General features: G+C 49.5%; 1 protein-coding gene across 1 annotated transcript in view; it reads left to right on the top strand.

Moving 5' to 3' along the window:
- Positions 1-2023: 2023 nt before the first annotated feature.
- The window catches only part of FGD1 (FYVE, RhoGEF and PH domain containing 1), a gene marked incomplete at both ends in the record, with an annotated part of 38226 nt that continues 19660 nt past the window's right edge, over positions 2024-20589 (top strand). Inside the window, 4 exons of the mRNA XM_084258304.1 lie at positions 2024-2330; positions 18701-18874; positions 19157-19334; positions 19459-19897. Coding sequence (XP_084114430.1) covers positions 2024-2330; positions 18701-18874; positions 19157-19334; positions 19459-19897 — 1098 coding nt within the window. The remainder of the gene's footprint in view (positions 2331-18700; positions 18875-19156; positions 19335-19458; positions 19898-20589) is intronic.

The following is a 20589-nucleotide window of genomic DNA, read 5'->3' as shown; positions in this document are numbered from 1 at the left end:
GGTTTAAGGTGGCTCACTAGTGACAAATGCTACTAAGAAATCCAGTGGAATAATTTCTGAAAAGATTTTATTGGATTTGGTGCTTTGGAAGACCTTGATGAAAGCAGTATCAGGCAATTTGTGGAGGCGGTGGGAGTGGGAAAATTAAGGCAGTTAAGTGTAGGCAATTCTTGAGATGTTTATAGAATGGAGAAATAAGGGAGATGGTCTGAGAGGGAGAATTTTTGGTAATTGTTTATTTGTTTTTAAAGATTTATTTATGTTTACAAGAACTGGGGTACAGCCCAGAAGTACGGGGGTGGGAGTGAGAGGATTTACCAGAGACAGAGTGGGGAACAGAACAGGCAGAGTGACTGAAATACACTACTGAGGGGAGCAGCAGGCAAGACAGGAGAGGTCTGTTGCATCATGTGGGTAGGTCCCTGGCCAGGGATTAAACTCGTGCTGCAGAGGCTATGGATAGCTTTACAGCGCTTTGCTTAACCCCTTACACTGCCAGGGAGGCCCCTGTTTATTTTTTAGATGGAAGAGACCTGAGTATGTTTAGTTTGATAGGAAGAAGAAAGGATTTCTCTTTTTTGATGCCTTGTCGGTGAAGAGGTGGGAGTTACTTACATGGCTGCTGTGGAGAATGGGGGAGAGAGAACTTTGTAGGGATGCACAGTAGAGTTGTGGGTCAGCAGTGAAGTCTGGTAGAAGCTGGAACGATAAGTTTGGAGTGGTACAAATGTTAAGTTGGATAGGTCTCTTTAGTAGTGTTTAGCAGCCTGGGAGCAGGCCTGCAATAGGTGGACAGTGGGATTATTGAAGGTTGGGATGTTGTCAGGCAGATGCACCACTGGCAAGAGAGCGGCAAAGGAAAGGACCATGAGGTCTGGTCTGAGCAAAGTGAAGAGCATCAAAGATAAGTCCTCCATGAGCCAAGTCCTAGGGAAACTGGAGCTTGTGGAAAGGCTTCTGGAAAACAGATTGTAGGCAGAGCAAAGTGGGGGGGCGGGGAGACCTGATACAGGACAGAAAGGCAGATTTGGGGGGAGCCCGGAGACGCGTGTGTGGGGGACCAGGGAGGGATGGGGAAGGCAGGCTTGAGGGGAGGATTTTTAAGCAGCAGAAAGGAAGGCTATAGCTGCAAGAAGTGAGGCGGGCCCGGGTGAGGGGGTGTGGCCAGGCGTAAATCCCAGCCGAGGGGGCGGGGCCGGGTAGCTGGGTCCCAGCGCCGCTGTGGCAGCGGCTGCCTCAGCTAGGGCTCCTACCTCCCCACCCCCCTTCCTGGGGCTCCTTCCCGCCCGCCGCTGCCGAGACCCAGGCTGAGACTGGGAATGGGAAGAACGGTGGAGCCCAGTCCAGGCTGTTCCCCTGCCCCCGCGGCTGGAGCAACGTCCGGAGCGATTGGTTGAGTGCGCGCCCCGCAGTCCGAGCGCGCGGCGCAAACGCACGCCCCCCGCCACCGCGGTCCTTTCCTCCCTTCTCTCCCCTCCCATCCTCTCCCTCCGCCTCCCACCCCCACCCCCGGCCTCCACTGCGGCGGGAGGAAGAACCCTTTCCGACCAGCCAGGAGAGCCCAGATCGATTCCCATTTGGGGAGAAAAAGGAGACCGCCCCACCCCCCCACTCCGTACTGACCGACTGCTGGCCCCAGGGCTGCAAACATTCTCGCCGCCGACCGAAGAGGACGCACGGAGCGCAGCCCCTTGACCCTCACCCAGCCGCTGCCGCGTAAACAGCGCTCCCCAGCGGGCCCCCGGCCTCGCCGAACCCACTCCCTGCGCGGTGCCCAGGCCGGCAATGCCTGGCACGGCAGCGGCGGTGGCCGCGGCTGCTGCTGGTACTGCCACCGCTGCCACAACTGCTGGTCCGGACCCGGGCTGGGGTCTCGAAGCTCCGCAGTGGGGCTGACTCCGCAGCCCCGCCCCCCGAGCCTGAGGCCGTTGCTCCGCCGGGCGCCGGGCCTCCTCAGCCGGCGCCTCCGCCCCTGGAGCTGGAGCCAAGCGGGGAGCCCGGACCCCGCTCCCAGGCCCGGACCATGCATGGCCACCGCGCCCTGGGGGGCGTCGGGCCTTCGGAGCCCGAACACACGGCTGCGACCCTCCCTGGCTCTCTTCCACCGGCCTCTGCCGTCTCGGACCCTGGAGCCTCGGAGCCCGGACTGCCGGTGCCGAGGGGCTCAGGCTCGGCTCTCGGCGGGCCCCTGGATTCCCAGTTTGTTGGACCCTCGGACGCCAGTGCTGGCGCTGCTCCAGGCCCCCGGGTCTTGCCCTGCGGCCCCAGTCCACAGCACCACCGGGCCCTGCGCTTCTCCTACCACCTGGAGGGCTCGCAGCCCCGGCTTGGTGAGTGATCGAGAGAGAGCACGCGAGCCCGGGCCAAGGGCCTGGGCCTGGGAGCAGATTCTTGTTCTCTGACCCTCTAAACCTCATCTCGGGGCCAGGCCGCTCACCCAGGCCCTCAGGTCTGCTCAACCCCCACCTCCTTCCCTAGTTCTTCATTCAGCTTTCTGTCCACTTCTTTTAACCTCTGTCCCCTCTATCCTCTGTGTGTCCCCTGTACTCCTTCTGACCCCCCTTCTCTTCTGTCTGCTGAGACTAATGGGAGACGGAGCACGCCATGAAAAGGGGCAGAATTGTAGGGGGTTTGGTTGGGGGAACAGAAGAAAAGGAGTCTCCTACTTGCCAAAGTGCCTATATTGTGCCAGACACTAGGGTGGTTGCTTTTCTTGGGTCATTTTATCTTCAGGAGTCTCCTGTGAAGTAGGTATCATCAGCCCCATTTTATGAGGTAGGAAACTGAGGCTCAGACAAGTAACTTCTCCAAGGTCACACAGCTAGTGTGGAGCCAGGATTCAAAACCAGATCTATTTGAGTCCAAAGTCTGTGGTCTTTCTGTTTTCCCAAACTGAGGTTGGAGACCATGAAAGTAATGCCAAGCCTTCTGTTTATGTGATTTTCTCCTGTGCTGTTCAACAGCTCTGGAGTAAGGGGGTGGGGGAGAAGGATGGTAGATTGATCCAAGGTTGGGGTTTTGCCAGATATGTGTGGTGGGAGGACAAGGGAAGGAGGGAGTAAAAGGTGATGAGAGAGGAACATGAAGAAGTTGGCCTTGGGGGTCTGACTGGTAGGTAGGGAGACAGAAGAAAGGTCAGGAGATGGGGGGAGAAGTCATTTGAAGCAGAGCTGGAGAGTTCAGGACTGCAAGGTTGTGAGGAGAAATCAGATGCTTGAACGTGAATTTGCAGAGGTGGAGCACCTCTAAATCAGGTTGGGGCCACAGACCTCTGCCTGGAGAGACCTTTGTGCTGTACAAATCTTAGTGAGGAATCTAACAGAGCCTTCCTCATCTGGGGACATCTCCATGGGGACTTGAGTCCAGGAGCCACAAGGAAGAGCAGTGTACATTAGCTCTTGCCTTCCAGTGGGTAATACTTAAGGAGCTATTGAAACTCTGCAGACCCGCAGGGCTCACATCCCAGGCTCCACAGGTCTTTGGAACTATGGCCCAACACCAACTATCAGTATCCACACATATATCAAAGGCAAGTTTGCCCCTTGCTGCTGCTGTGACCTTGGGTTAGTCATGGAAACTAAGTATTTTCAAGGGTGCTGTTCCCTCTTTGTGGGCTACAGCTATCCAGCTGACAACAGGCCTTTAATATCCTGCCCTCCATGTTGCTCCTGCTGCCTTTCCAAACTCCCATTGGCAGACAGTATGGAGCAAGCTACTCACCCACTTTACTGTAGTGCCTTCTCTCCAGTTCCAAAACATGCCACAGGCACTTCCACCTCAGGGCCTTTGCTTTTGCTTCTCCCTCCACCTGGCAGCTCTTCCTGCTCTCTATCCTATTTGTTTCTCATCTTTCAAGTCTCAGCGCAGATATCCCCTCCTCCAAGAGACCTCTCTGACCACTTTCCATAGGGCTGCTTTTGAGTCCCAATTATAGTTGTCAGTGCGCTTCCATCCTAGCACTTAGTACAGTCTGCAGTATCTTATTGTATGTGTCTCTTTGTTTACTGCCTACCTTCCTCCAGTGGAATGTGAACTCTGTGGGGGCAAAGGGATTGCATCTGTTTTGCTCACTGTTGTATCCCCAATGACTAGCGTCATGTGTGGCACACAGTAGGTGCTCAATAAATCCTTGTTGAACAAACACCTGGACAGATACTAAGGGAGCACATAGTAGGCCCTCAGTAACTATTATTTAAAGTAAGGACAGCTGAATCCCCCTGCCCTCCAAATATTCTTTGTCTAGGAAACAGCAGCTGGGTAGCATTTACACCCCTGGTCTCTGACCTCTGATTGATGACAATTCTTAGTTGCTGTTCCACTCCACCAATACTTGCAAATTACAAATCACAATACCCTTTTTGAACCTCACTCCTCCTCCCCAAAAAGTTGTTAGGATCCTTTCTCCATTGAGGTTCATTCCTCTGTAATAGGTGTGTCTTTTTTATTTTTCCAAGATGAGAATTAGGAATAAGAAGTGTGTTAGGGAAGTACCTGGCCTCCCATCCAGCCACTCCTAACTGACTCACTGTGTGACCTTGGGTTAGTGACTTCCTTTCTCTGAGCCTCAATTTCCTCATCTAGGGATACTGGTTGCAAATCTTACAGATTTTTTTTTAAGATTTATTTATTTATTTATACATACACGAGCTGGGGTACAGGCCAGCGATGCGGGGGGTGAGAGGATTCACCAGAGACAGAGTGGGGAACAGAACAGGCTGTGGATTGCTTCATAGTATGGTGTTTAACCCCTTGCACCACCACAGAGGCCCAGATTTTTTTTTAATAGTAAGAGAAAACCTTCTGAAGAGAAAGTGGAGGACTTACTCAGGCTCTGGCAAGGTGGTGCTGGGCCATGTGATTCACAGCAGCATGGGAAGTGAGAGGCCTGTCTCCCCCACTGCCCAGCCAGCCCAAGGGGAGGCACGAGTGACTTGTTTGTTTCTCCACAGGACTTGCCTATAATTGACTCAAAAGGGCAGAGTTGGTGGTTGTAGAGGGTGTGTATGTGTGCGAGCGTGTGCACTGTGCTGTGCTTGCCCATGTGCCCCAGCAAAAAAGAGAGACCTTTGCTTCAATAAAGGTTTGAAACATTGTAATCCACATGTTAAGATTTTGTGTGCTTGCCAGCTTTCTTCTTCAGACCACTTGAGGCCTTATTGAATCACTATCCTTATGACCCAGTGACCCATGATGGGGGATCTTTTTAAAAGAATTATATCTTATGCATGTAAAGGATCTTCAGGTGCTTCAGAGTGCTTTCTCTTTTAGTTGCCCTATCTGGTAGAGGGAGGTGCATTTTTTTTTAAAGATTTATTTATTTATGCATACAAGAGCTGGGGTGCAGGCCAGAGGTTTGGGGGTGAGAGGATTCACCAGAGACAGAATGGGGTACAGAACAGGCAGATTGACTAAAATACACTGCTGAAGGGAGCAGCAGGCGAGTCAGGAGAGGTCTGCTGCGCCATGTGGGTAGCTCCCTGGCCAGAGATTGAACTCGTGCTGCAGTGGCTGTGGATACCTTCATAGGTTGTGTCTTAACCCCTTGTGCCACCAGGGAGGCCCAGGAACATTTGTTTTTATGCTCATTTCCTAGGTGGATAAAACCTAAGGCCTCGTTGGGTCACTGAGATAACACAGCAAAATGCCAGAAAAGGCTTTGAGAAAGTCAGAAAGAAGTTGTAGGTATAGGTTTGCTCACAGAGATTTGGGGAGAACCTATAGGGTCAAAGCCTAGAATATCCTTCCAGATGCTCGGTAGCTTGGGACCTGACCTAGCTCAATCAAGAGTTACACCTGATGTTAGAATCTTTTTGTGGGTAGTAGAAGGACTGAGTCAATCAAGGAGGTAGCAAGAGGAGTTGACTTCTTCTGATTTGGAGCTTGGGGTATCTTCTGAGACCCTAAGAATTAGAATTGGAGCTGGAAAGGTCCCTAGACATCATCTGGTTCTGGGTTGCCCAAACTGGGTAAATAGTAGAATCCATGTTGACTTTGAAAAAACAAATGCATTTGACTCCACTTCAGAGCTCCAGAATCTTGGCATTAGAACATTCTAACTAGGAATCTATTTTCTAAGCTCCCCAGGGATTCTAACAGCAGCCTAGAGTGAGAACCACTGGTCAAGCCCATTTTCCAGTTGGGGCAGTAGAGGCAGTTTAACCATGGTCCTACAGTGAATCAGCATCATTAGGGCCAGGAGAATGCAGCAAGATCCCCTGTGAGGCCTCTCCCCAAAGCCCTCTGTGGGCATCCCTTCCTTACTCCCAACCTCAAAGGGAGGTGTGGGCTCTAAACTAAAAGGAGTGAACCAACCCCTCACCCACATACATACAAATACTGGCTGCCTTGGTTTAACCTCCATGCCCAATACTCATGAATGACTGCCATTTGGCATTTCAAGTAGGAGGCAGTTGCAGTTCTAGGACTCTAGGCAGAGGAAACCCTGGTATGAGCAGGGAGCCCAAAGGAAGAAGGAAAGGGCTCTAGGTAGGTGTCAGCAAGGTTTGTAGAGCTAGGAGGGACATGGAGGGCATTTGGTGGGAGCAAAAGCACTGGTAAGAGCAAAAGCACTGAGACATGGGACATCCCAGGGACTGGGGCTGATATTGGGAGAAATATAAAGATAAGGCTGGTAAAGGGACTTTATCCTGAGGGTACAGGGGAGCCATTGAAGGGTTTAATAAGCAGAGGAGCAGTGTGCTCTGATGTGGGTGTTTGAGAGATCCTCATAGCTGCATGTGCACAAGATCATAAGCAGAGAGACAGGCAGGTGGGGGGTTGCAGTCATCCCAGCAAGAGGTGACTGGATTGGGTTAGAGAAGTAGCAGGAAGGGTAAGATCTGAGAGATATCTAGGTTCTACTATGGACAGGCCTTGAATGTAGAAGCCAAGAATAGGGAAAATCCCAGGATGAGTCTGGGTTTTCCAAAAGCAACTACAGTGACCTGGTGCATGCCGGTCAGGCCCTCTACATGCAAGAGAAGGAGTAGCTTTGGGGGAAAATGGTGACTTGTGCATGAGATGTGTTGACTTTGAGGGACCTGGGAGGACATCCAGGTGGAGGTGGCTAGCAGACATCTGGACATAGAATTGGAACGTTCAGAAGAGAGATCTGGGCTAGAGATATTAAAGAGTTCTCACCTCTAATGCATACCATGGACCACACAGCAGCCATGGGGACAGCGCATGGTTCTGGTGTCCAGGCCCATCTTTGAAGACACAGACAATAAGGTCAGCAGAGTCATGTTCAGGTGGATCATGCATTACCTGCCCAAATTTTGTCTTAGGAATACCTTTTCAGGGTAGAGGAGAAAACAGTTTTTAACACATTTGCATAAAGCTGAGATCCACTTCTTATATATCCAGGTCAGAGGCTATTGCAAAGAACTGAGGGAGTACTACTGAAAAGCAAATCAAACATTGGTCAATTAAGTTCCTATAGCTCCCTGATGTTTTCCCTGTTTATGGCATCTGAGAGGACACAGAGAAAGAGGTTGCTTACAGAAAGGAGAGGAGGGGGTTCATGACAAGAAGGGGTGGTAGACTCTGCTGGGATGTTTGGAGAGCAGCAGTTTGGATTCCAGGGCAATGTATTGGAAAGGAGTCAGGTGGGGCCTTCCGCACAACCACAACCAAATTTAAAGACCCTGGGTAGAAAAGGATTTTCCCAGACAGGACTAAAAGAATTGAAGTTTCCAAGTTACAGATGGTTGACACACCCATTCCTCAGCCTTTTCAGTGCACCCATCTCTGAAGGGGGGCCCAGTTGTGTTTACCTGCTTCCTCAAACATGAGTGGCAGCTAACTACCTCAGATAGGCACAAATGATAGCTTTCTGGGGACCAGTTAGTTAAATGCCATAGGCAGATGTGGAGCTGGCCAAACACTGGCTGGGTGGAGCTAGGACCTGTCTAGAATGAGGGCAGGCAGTATAGCCTCCCATTGGCCACCCCTGTAAAGTACCTTCATCCAAAGAGAGCAGTGAGCCCAGTCTCTCCTTGGAGCAGTGAGCCCAGTCTCTTCTGGCTCCAATACCCAGGTCCTCGGCCCTAGAAAATCACACTTCCAAGAGGTGTTTCAGACACGTACAGGGCTATATACAAGACTACAGGGCGGCAGGCTAAGGGGCCTCAGCACTCCTGGCTCTGACTTTGATTCACTGTGCCCCCAGGTTGTCCTTCCCTTCATAGGGACTTAGTTTCTCCATTTGTAATATCAAGGACCTGGTCATTGCATTTGTCTGGCTTCCAAGGGTGACAATAACTTGGTAAGCAGATAAGGGAAAGTGAAAGAGGGGGAGCATTTATTTAGAAAATGTTTAATGAGTATCTACATGTGCTTGTCCCTCAGTGAGGTGCTGGATAAGCAGTGGGGCAGGCACAATCCTGGTCTTAATGTAGCTTCTTTCTAGCAGGGAAGACATAACTCCAAGGGTAAATGCTATAGGCACATATGATGAAGGGGCAGACAGGGAAAAAAAGACACTTGAGTTGGGACCTGAAGGATAAATAGGAGCCCAGAGGTAAGGGGGAATGTAAAAGCCATTCTTGCTACCAGAAGGACATGTGCCAAAGCCCTAGGCAGAAGGGAGCACTTTCTAGGAACAAACAAGAGGCCATTGTGGCTGGAGGATGGGGGCAGAGAAGTGTTCACAAGCTGGGCCTTACTTGTTCCCTGCTCAGGAGTTTACAGTTCAGCCCAAGGCAAGGGGAGCCTTTCATGGGGCTATAGGAATTGAAGGGGACTGTGTTTTCCAAATACTGATTTGGTCTTGAAGAGTGCCTGTAGAGGGCCCTAGCATGGAAGAAAAATCAGTTCAGAGACTGGAGTGCACGTATTGGGGATGGAGTGGGAGGATATGGATGCTATAGCTACTAAGAAGTCAAGTCTGCAAGTATTTGGGGTCTGGCTGGATGTGAGTATTTGGGGTCTGGCTGGAGGGAGAGGGATGAGTCATGGAGAAACTGGGGAACTGATAGAGGTGTTATTGCTGAGATGGAGAAGGCAGAAGGATCTGACTAGAGGCTGAGGTATAGTTATATTTTAGGATGCACTGAATTAGAGGAGCCTGAAGACTGGGCATCTAGGTGGTAGTATCCAATAAGCATTGGTTGGATCCCGAAGTGGGACCTGAAGGCAGAAAGGTGAGGGGCACAGGTGTGTGATTGAGGCCCAGGAGGGAAGGAAAAGCTCTTTCAGACCTGCTGGAGGCCTTTCATTTAGCTCTCCATGGCACTTTCCTGTGGTTCCTGAAGGGAAGGTTATTAGGTCACATAGGGAAGGCACCTGTAGAAAGAGGGGAAGGCAGAATTGGCAGGGCTGGAAGGAGCTGTAACTGGCATAGAAATCCTTCCACCTGGCAGGCCCAGGCAAAGGCCGCCTGTACTGCTGTCTTTTGCCTTCACCTTCCCTGCTCCCACTCCAGCTTCTTCCTTGTTCCCCTAGGCTAGGCCTCCCTGCATAATGCATTCCAGGTGTAGACATGGCCCCTCCCCCACCCACACCAGATAAGGGGAATGAGAAGTTGTGGGTCTCTTTCACTTTGTGTTGTATCTCTTAGGGGCTGGAATCTCCTGGTCTCACTGACTGCTTGTGTCTCCAGAGAATTCCTTCAGGGATCTCTGGGTCCTGTGTCTCTGACAGGGTCAGGCAGCAGTGGGAGTTCCCCCCCCCACCCCAACTCTGCCAGCTTTACGGGACCTTGAGCAAGACACCTCACCAATCTGAGCCTCAATTTTCTCATCTGTAAGATGGGGTTAATGGTCCCACCTCCCAGAGTGGTACGGATTAAATGCCACAAATAATGTCCATAGCCCTTGCAGGGCACACTGTAGCCATGTTCAACAGTTGGCCCTGACTTGCACTTGTCCCTGCCTCTTTGCCTCTCTGGGCCTGCATCCCTCACACTCTCCATCTCATGCTTCTGACTTGCCCCCCACCCCTTTCTGTCTCTCTCTCTAGCTGTCTTTTCTTCTGAGTCTCTGTAGTTTTCCTGCCTTCTCCCTCCTTGTCTTTGTCCCAGTCTCTGTCTTTTTCCTTCATAATTTCTTCTGTTACCAACCTCCAATTTCCACCAGGCCTGTGGTGGTGGGGAGGGGAGATAGTGGGTGTTGCGGGTTACTGGGGTCCCAGCGAGGGTCAGAGACACCATCCCTTAGTGGCTTTGTCCTCCCAGGGAGGGAAATCCTAGCCAGCGTGGCAGCCCCAGAACCGGGTAATTACTGCCCCCAGTGCTCCCAGCTGCAGCTCCACTCCCTTCCCTTCTAGTCCTCTGAAGTCCCCAGCCCCTCCCAGGGGTGGAGCTACCACCCTCATCCTTCTTTGGTCTTAGGTCCAAAGACACTGGGAAGAGGTTACCAGGCCCACAGAGCAATCAAGCAGATGAAGAAGGAATGAGCTGCCTGTACTCCCATGTGGCTGTGATGTGTATATGCATGGGCACACACACATACACATGCATACATGCCTATATTATTGCTGCCTGGTTGTCTTTGCCCCCATGGGTCTGTCTTGTGTGTATCTCAATGTTCTTGTTTTTGTGTATCTTTATGTATATTTGAGTGTGTGTCTCTTTGGGGCTATATATGTTATATCTTCCTGTATGCCTAATTGTATGTCCCCTTGGCTCTGTCTAAGCCCTGGGGTATTCTAAATGTTTCAGTGTGTAGCTCTCTGTATATAGATTGTGTGTGTGTGTGTGTGTGTGTGTGTGTGTTTGTATCTGTATGCCCCCTATGATGGGTCTGTATCTTGATGGTGGTAGTTGATGTGGGAAGGAAGTACCTGCCTGTCTCTTGGTCTTTCCTGATCCTTCCTCCTGTTCTGGAACTTCTTGCAAACCCAGGTCTTTCAATCACACTCTTCAACTCACCACCCTAGCATCCACAACTTTGTTGACTTTTCTTCCTTTGCCTGGGGACCATCTCTAGCCCAACTGTATCTAAAATTACACACCCCATCCTAGATAGCTGAATTCAAAAACTATCTCCTTTGGAAAATCCTGTCCTCTACCCCTTCCAAATGTGATTTCTTTCTCAACAAACATTGATTAAGGATGTGCTCTGTGACTCTGGACAGACTTACTTGGGATCCAGTCCCAGCTCCACCATCTCTAGCTGTGTGTCCATAGGCAAGTTATTTTATTTCTCTGTGCCTTAGTTTCTGTGCCTGTAAAATGGAGCTAATAGTACACAGGGTTAGTAGAGAATGATGTACAAGAAATGCATCATCACATTGCCTGGCCTGAAGTGGGTACTTGACACACAGTTGAATCCCCATACCTTATGTCCTCCACTAAAAAGTGAGCACCTAAGTTCCAGAGAATTCTGGAATTTCTTCCAATCCTTCTCTCTTCTCCAGACATCCTGTACAGGGAAGAACGTGAACTGGACCAGAGAGAACAAAAAGCAGATTCCAGTTTTTAGGGAACTCCTAATAAGCATTGCATGAGCCAGTTCCCTGAGCCTGCTCAGTCCCAGAGGAGACTGGTCCCTTCAAAAGGGTTACTGAGGGGACCTCTAAAGCTGTTACCCAAGGACAGGAGCATTTTAGATAGGGTGGGGAGTAAATACCAGAAGTGGAAGGGCCCTCAGGCCCTTAAGAACTATGTAACTCGGTTTTTGCTAAGTGGTGACCCACACATTAAACTTGATCCCCAAATTTCATTTGGTCTATGTACTGTTTTTAGAACTAGAGAATTTCACATATAAGTTTGGATTTCTGATTCTCTCAAAATGTTGGAAGATCTGAAAATACAGGGCCTGTTACTGCAAGATGACTATTAATTACATGAAGAAGAGCTGCTATCTTTACTTTTAGTGAGGTATGTGCTCTCTAATTTACCCTACTCATCGTTCTCTATTGCCTTATAGTTTTCCATTTTACAGGGAGGTCCTCACTTTACAAAAATGTCTTTCTCTTTATAGAAAGAGTCACACATTAAAAAAAAAAAGCTCGGGCCTCCCCTGGTGGCGCAGTGGTTGAGCTCTGGGCTGCGAAGCTGCCCACAGCCTCTGCAGTGCCAGTTCAATACCTGGCGACCGGCAAGGGTCCCACATGGCACGACAGACCTCTCCTGCCATGCCCGCTGCTTCCTTCAGCAGCGTATTTCGTCAGTCTGCCTGTTCTGTTCCCTGCTCTGGCTCTGGTGAATTCTCTCACCCTCCCGTGCTTCTGACTGTACCCAGTGCTCGTATAAATAAATAAATCTTTAAAAAAAATTTAAAAAATAAAAATTAAAAAAAGTTCTTCCATTTTACAGAAGAGTCTGCTGTTTTGACAAAAAGTCCTTCATTTGCAGATAGGTCATCCATTTTATAAAAGGGTTTTTATAGAACTCTCCTCACTTTACAGAATGTCTTCCATTCAGAAGAAAATTCCTCCATTTTGTAGAAACATCTTTCCTTTACGGAAAGGGCCTTCTTTTTATCAAAGAGACTTCCATTTTACAGAAAGTTTCTCCATTTTGTAGGCAGGGACACTTTTTTTTCAATTCTATAAATTTTATTTTCTATTTTTTATGAAATACATGCACTTCTTACAAAAGGTACACTTAGTGAAACATTTTTTTTATTGTGGACTTCAATAGATAAGAAAATGGTGTGTGTGTATTCACATTGTACATGCACACATATACACTCCTGAGGGGAGCAGCAGGTGAGTCAGGAGAGGTCTGCTGCGCCATGTGGGCAGCTTCCTGGCTGGAGATTGAACTCATGCTGCAGTGGCTGCGGATAACCCCATAGATTGGGTCTTAACCCCTTGTGCCACCAGGCGCAGGGAACATTCTTTAGGAAGCTTCTTACTTGCCGAAATGGCTCCCTCTTTTCAAAAGGTCCTTCACTCTGCAGGAGATGCTTCTATTTTTTTCTGCACAGTCCTTACATTCAGAAGGCCAGTCCACGTTAGGAAGAAACCTTTGAGCTACCCAGACTTCCCTTGGAGCTCCCTCTGCACTTCTCACACTAAACAGAACTTTGTATTTGAACTTTCAAAGATAACATCTGTCAGCCAAGCAGTCTGGCCTCAAAGTTGGAGAAGGGCTATTGGGCTGGACCTCAAATTCAAGGAGCAGGTGAGAAGAGGTGGGGCAGCTATGCCATTATCCCCAGCTTTTTTCCCTCAAGCTGAGTAACTCCCCTTTCCCATGGCGCTGACTTCCCAAAAGGCACTTTCTTGTCTGCCATTCTTTCTTCTCCACTTCTGTTCCCTTTCCTCACCTCACCCCACCCCCAGGAATTCCAGCTTTCTCTGGAGCCTACCTCTTAGCTTAGAGAAGCAGAGATTTCCGGGGTGTAGGGAGAAATGTGCAGTGGGGGTCAGGACCTGAATGCAAAGGTTAGCTTGTACTACATCTCACCAGTTCCTCACAGGCAGGTGCAACAACACATTCTCCCTATGTTGCAGATGGGAAATTGGGGTCCAGAGCTGTGAAGTGACTCCCAGATCACCAGGGAGTTAATGGCCAACTTCACTCTGGAACCTGTAGCCAGAGGATACTGATGGGAGGAGGGCGAGGTGGTGCTGCTGGTCAGGGAGGGGGGAAAGCTTGGAGTTGAAATTCCCAGAAAGATAAAGAAGAAGCAGGGTCTGGTTCCAGTGGAATTGGGCAAACGGAGATATCCTTGTCTTCAAACTCAGCTGGAGGATAGAACTGCCGTGCCACTACACTCAGAAGCATGTGCTCAGAGCATTTGCCAAGTAGGGGCATGCAGCAACCAGAAACAATTTTTGGACTGATTTTGCTATTTCAATAACATTACATTATCATAAGGAAATTAAAAATTATTCTTTTTCTTAACATTTATTTTGCAGCTTGGATGTTATATATTTTGAATTGAATTTGAATCGGGGGATGAGGCACCGTTTTCCTTTCCCTCTCCATGCTGTCTCTAGTGGGAATCCTGCCCTGAACTGCAGAGCTATCGTGGAGAGTAGGGCCAAGTTCTGTATCCATCTGTGGCTGGGTTTGCTTGCATTTTTTAGTGTGGCAATAGCTTTGTGTGGGGGTACAGCCTGCTCTCTGCAATTTCTGGGTTTCTGTATCTGCATATGTCATTTTGTGTCTCTCTGAATGTGCAGTTGTGTTGGTTTTCTAGTTTAACTCACATTGCTCTGGGGAACGGGACACTATGCTCATTCACTTCATTTTCTCATGGACTCCTCAAAAACAGGGAATTGTGCTTATTCTGTTTTCCATACAGGGAAACTGAGACTCAGATGGAGATCTTTGCCCACGGCTAGTAAATGGAGGTACTAGCATTTAACTGGGGTCTGTGTGACTTCTCAACCAACTCTTCCTAAGGAAGGTGCCATAACACTTTACCCCATGCAGTTTGGTCAGTATGATCATGCCACCCTTCTTTGGAACAAATTATTAACTGTTTTAAATTATTGTTTTTTTAATAAATAGGACCAGATTCAGGATTACTCCTAAAATAGTGTCACTCTCAAGCACTCAGGTGCCCATTGAAGGTAAATTGGGTGGAGCCCACAGCTTACCTGAGGATTAAACAAATAAGTCTGGTGAGGTGCTGGCTGCCTGGTGCTACCTGAGGCCTGCTTCTGCCTCGTTTGCTCAGAGCCACCTTTGACTAAAAAATTACAGTTAGATTTGAATTTAAGATACACAACAAATAATTTTTTAGTACAGCATAATAAATATTAAGCATAAGTATGCATGAAGATTACATATACTAAGAAATTACTCACTGTTTATCTGATATTCACATTTAACTGAGTATCTGTATTTTATCTGGCTACCCTGTCCCTGGCCTCTCCCTCCTCTAAACTTCCCCAGTCTCCACAGGCTGAGCTCCCCTTATTTCCTGAGCCATACTTAGCTGTTCCTGAATGAGTGTCTCTTGTCCTTAAGATTAGGTATTCCCTGAAGACCAGGGTCAAGATTGCCCTTGGACCTGCTGAGGATCTGTGAGGTGCACACCCCCATCCTACCCCCAGGTGTGCTTCCCATTGGTGACAAGAGAAACTCAGGCAACAGTGGTGGTTGTGGCTGTGTACTTTGTGCTGAGCATGTTGCATTGGGACACATGAGCTTCTCTGTGGTCCATGCTAGGTTTTTGAGTACATTTTCACAAAGTGTTACAAAGCTTGGTGGTATGACTTCTAGGCATGGGGGTCGGGGCAGGGGTTTGTGACCTCTGCTCTAATGGGCACCGGGAACTCTGGTAAACCTAGTCATGGTAGGGCTAGTGCTAGTGGAGGACCTTGTCAAGTATGTAGATATGGGTGTGAATATTGAGTGTATAACAGAATGTTGTGGTTTATCAGCCATATTAGAGAAAACCAATGCACGACCTAGTTGGTAGGGATGGAATAGGGCAGTGGGAAGGTGCTGTAGCTGAGTGGCAGAGGAGTTTCCTGGGAGCGCCCATAGGGCAGCAATAGGATTTTCACATCTCTCAGCAGTCTGCCAGGCTTAGAGCAGGCCTCAGAATTATCTGGAGGACTAAACTAAGCCAAGTGAAACCACAGAGAGGGTTCAGCAAAGTTGTGAGGACCATAAAGTTTGAGAAGTTCCTATTTTCCCATGGGTAGTGGGAGTCAAGGAAGATTCTTATGCAGGTAAGTGACATGTCCTGAGCTAGGAGTTCATCTTGCCACCTGGTGGGAGCAAGACTTGGGGCCAAGGGAACCACTGAGGGAAAATATAGGAGGAGACAGGGAAGTGTTGGCAGAAGGATCTTGAACCTTCTTCCCTCAATGGGACCTTGCCGGGCATAGGCTCCTGAGCCAGCACCCATGTTGTTCATCTCTCTAGTGGCAGGCTTGGGGATGTTGCCCTCACTAGCCACACTGAAGCTCATGACTTGCTAACACAGGACATACCCTACCCCTCCCCCATTCTCCTCTTCTCTAGCTTCCTCTTGAAAAGGGTTAAGAAATGATTTCAGTCTGCCTGAAAGGCTTCCATTGACTTGCTGTGTGACCTTGAGCAAGTCACTGCCCTTCTCTCTGTCTTCATCTCATTGGCGTTTGGGCTGACAAATGCTAATAGTTCTGCCCTTCTCACCTGGGAACCCAGGATGTCCAGAATACTTGAATTTCATTCAGTATCCAATTCTGAAGGGCTACCTGCAAGGAGGCACCAAAAAGGAGAGGCAGGCCCATCTGTGGGCTCCAAGGTGAGGTGGGTGAGGAGGCAGCAGAGGGTGGGCCATAGCAGGGCCATGGAGGGTGGTTTGGTCACTCTATCCCCAGAACAAGCAGCAGTGCAGAGGGGGAGAAGCCTCAGCTAGGATCATGCCCTGTACAGACTTGGTAGGGAGGATTTGCTCAGGGAGAACTGCCTGGCTTTGTGCTGTGGAGACCTTGCCAAATGGGCTCCTCCAGGCCTGAGGAAACAGACTGGGGGCACCTAGGCCCCTAGCACCTATGTGTGTTGCTCTGCATGGTGGCTGTACCTGGCTCTACCTGCTGGATCTCTGACCCTGCCAGCTACACTCTCTGTCTCATTTTCTCTGGCCATATGTCTATCAAACTCTGCCTCCACGTGTGCAGCCTTCCAGGTGATTCATCCTCCTCAACCCCACACCCAGGGGGAGGGCAGGGCGGAATGAGGCCAGGATGTCCTGAGTTGGGCAGGGTAACCAGCCCAGCTGAGTTGAGAGGAACAGTTTCTCCCTCTCTGCCAAGGCCCTGTCTGCTCAGGTGGGAAAGGAAGTGAGGAGACTATACCCAAAGCAAGGTACAGGGTGGGGGAGGGGGCTCAGCTTGGGGCCTGGACACCATGTTCCCTTAGGGCTGGCAGATGACCATAGCCTGTGGCCTACCTGGCTGAACTGTGGCCTGGGTGGGGTCAGGGACCCTAGGAAGCTTCCAGAACCCTGTGAGTTGGGCTACTCCTTCCCTTTAGGATTGGAAGACCTAAAATTCCCTGTGATTCTGCCTTTGTGACATAATAGGGTGTCTCCACGTGCTTTGTAACTGTGTTTTTACAACAGTGGCTATGTGTAATACCATGACTATTTAGACCAGGAGGCAAGTGTCAGGTGTGCATGTATGTATGCCTGAGCCCATGAGACTCAGGGACACCACAGACTTGTTTCTAATAAGTACGACACGATAAATTATTCCCTGAGCCTATGATTGTGTTTCTGGGTATGTGGTGGTGTGTGATTTTGTGCCGTTTTTTCATTGTGTGAGGTTGTGTCTGACATGGATAATGATCCTGTGTGGCTATAGTCTTTGAGACCGTGGGAACTGTTTACAGTTGTGTGACCCTACAATGCCACATTATGATATGTATTATACTCTGTGGCCCTGAAACTGTGAGACACAGTGTAAATGACACTGTGTATCTTTGTGACTCCATGGATCTTGTGTGAGTTTGGAAGTGGGTATTTGGTAGTAAGTGGCTGGGTGATTGTTGTGTGAGGCTGTGTGTGACCAGGCCTACCATTGTGTGGCTGTATTTCTGGGGCTGTGTGTGACCGTGTTTTCCAATGCATGTGATACTGTGAGGATATGTGAGATTGTGACTGTGGGTCTTTGTAACTATGATCAGACTGTTAGGAATGTGATAGCATGTAATTGGATATTTGAATTTGTATGGCCCCACAGTTGTGTGAAACAGTGTAAATAATGTCTCTGTGACTGAGAGGGCCCATTTGTGACTGGTTTCACATAAGACTGTGTGACACAGGTAACAGACCATCTATAGCTATGTGGATATGGCACAGCAAAACCAGTACCATGTGCACTGGGAATTCTGGGAGCACTACCTGCTACTCTCTCTCGTCTTCACACCTGCATTCTGGCCTTTCAGCCCATAGATTATTTGCCTGGCTTTACAGCCTGCCATCCAGAGCTTGTTCTCTCCATTCTGGTCCCATCTCCCTCCATGCCAACCCTCCTCCCCAACTTCTCTCTCATCTGAGACCTCTTCATATCTCACTGCCCAGCCAGGCCCACCTGCCCCTGATACTTGCTCCCCAGGATATGACATACCAGAGGTATGCCTCTCTGCCTCCTAGACCAGATCTTCTCTCCCAGGTGTGACCATCAGCTCCCCCAGGACCAAAGACAGACAGTGAGGGAAGTGGACAGTACAAAAAGATTTCCATTTTTTTTCAATTCATTGCTTGCTGTTTTAAAGTTGTCCCTCTGACCTGTACTCTGGTACTGGATATGTGTGGGTGTGTGGTGGAGTAGAATTAGAGGAGGGTAGTACAGATTAGTGAAAAGCTGAGATTTTATGAAGCAAGACTTTTGTTCATGAAATATAGTTTCATTACTTTCAAGCATGCTCAGCTGTATAAAATCATAACCAAGGAAGCCCAGATATCCCCAGGACCTTAAGAAGCAGGACGAAGAATGGTTTAGACTTGTATGACTACTAGAGCTATAGAAACAAGAGCTGCAAATGAGCTGCAAATGAGTCCACAAACTGCAGGATGGTCACTCCCACCTGCAACCTGCTTATACTTCCTAATAATAATGTCTACTGACATACAAGGAATCAATGTATTAATCACAAAGAACTATTGCCTATTGATGAAAACAGCCAACCATAGCCTGTGGCTTCCCATCTAAGGGCTGGGGTAGGGGCTTCCCAGAAAAGCAGTGTGGCCAAGAGAGGGCCTCAGGGAAACCCCACACCCCAGATGCCTTCTAAGACATGTGACTCCCAGCCCCTTTTAGGGTAAAGTCAGTAGCCATACCTAGTTTTTCCTTTCTGCAGGACTACACCAGGGAAACCGGATCCTGGTGAAAAGCTTGTCTCTTGACCCTGGTCAGAGCCTTGAGCCTCACCCAGAAGGTCCCCAGCGGCTTCGCTCAGACCCAGGCCCCCCCACTGAAAGCCCCAGCCAACGTCCTTCACCACTGAAGCGGGCACCAGGCCCTAAGCCACAGGGTAAGTGATTCAAAAGAGGGACAGAGAAATGGCCCGGGAAAGGAGAGAGAGGAGGTTGGCCAGTGGCAGAGGAGAGCGCTTGTTAGAAGAACAGGAAGCATCATGGTGTAAGGGCAGAGGATTGTGGCCTAGCTGCATACTAGGATTTTACCTCAGACCTGCTCTGTGCCTACCTGGGCAAAGGTGCAGATGGGTGTCTGTGAAGGGGCTTGTGGCCTGTTCATGACAGCTACTTCCAAACCCAGCTCACTGGGATCCCCCCTTCCCTATCCATTTCTCCAGTGCCCCCGAAGCCCAGCTACCTACAGATGCCCCGGATGCCCCCCTCATCTGAACCCATCCCCCCACCACCATCACGCCCACTGCCTGCAGACCCCCGAGTGGCCAAGGGTCTAGCCTCTAGGGCAGAGGCCAGCCCCAGTTCTGCAGCAGTGTCCTCTCTGATTGAGAAATTTGAAAGGTGAGTCTGGTCCTTTGAGGACCCTGGGGGTAAGGGTGCGCCTGGCACAGGAAGGACAGTCATAAGACAAGCTCCTTAGTCAAACTCATACCTTGTCTCTATGTGTGTTCATCAACCACCTTAGAGAGCCTGTGATTGTCGCCTCGGATAGGCCAGCCCCTGGCCCCAGCCCAGGTCCCACAGAACCAGCCATGTTGTCACAGCCATCCCCACAGCCACCAGTGCCCCAGCTCCCTGAGGGTGAGGCTTCCCGCTGCCTGTTCCTGTTGGCTCCTGGGCCCCGGGATGATGAGAAAGTGCCCAACCGGGACAGTGGCATTGACAGCATCAGCTCACCATCCAACAGCGAGGAGACCTGCTTCGTCAGTGATGATGGGCCCCCCAGCCACAGCCTCTGCCCTGGGCCCCCTGCCCTGGCCAGTGTCTCTGTTGCTTTGGCTGACCCCCACCGGCCTAGCTCCCAGGAGGTTGATAGTGATCTGGAGGAGGAGGACGACGAGGAAGAGGATGAGAAGGACAGAGAAATCCCGATGCCCCTGATGGAGAGACAGGAGTCTGTGGAGGTACTAATTCATGTACACCAAGAGAAAGGAACATGTGGAGAAACCAGGAGCCTGGTTTTTATGCTTGCCTTTCCCTCTAGTTCAGTGTTTCTGTTTCCACTTTAAATGTTTAACTTCCGTAGTCTCCTGCCCACCCTCCTTCAATCACTGACTACCAAAATGACCATGTAGTTTTAGGTATCCACTAGGAAAGTTGTTTCATTCTCACCAGAGAATCACTAGCTGGACCTCATTTTTCCATCTTGAAGATGGACATCCTGGATGGGGATCTTTAATGTCCTGTTCCAGCTGGAAAATCCCATGACTTGGTAGCTATGTGATATTGGGCAAATCTTTTCTCTCTCTGCTCCCCGACCACAAACTTCTGTTTCCTTATTTGTAAAAGGAAAGGCTATCAGAGTCAGAGAGACTTCCTTACCTTCAGAAGGGCGCCAGAGCTAGAGTCCTCCAAGAACTTGAGGCTGTGGGAATAAAGGCAGGAAGAACCCCTTTCTGTGTCCTGGCAGCCTGGCGTTGCTTCCAAAGGCATCCTTGCACTTGAGTTAGGTCACAGCCAGAATGCGTGCTCCCCCAGAACCCAACTCCAATGTGGGGGTTGAGGCCAGGGACTCAGAAAACATGTATCCAATGAACTGTGCTAACAGGCAATGAGTTTAATACATTTTTATACTTTTGTGTTTTCCTTACACCCT

Source organism: Talpa europaea (assembly GCF_964194135.1).
Source record: "Talpa europaea genome assembly, chromosome: X".
Taxonomy (NCBI): Eukaryota; Metazoa; Chordata; class Mammalia; order Eulipotyphla; family Talpidae; genus Talpa; species Talpa europaea.
Note: the sequence above shows the minus strand (reverse complement) of the source record. Positions and strands in the feature narration are given on the sequence as shown.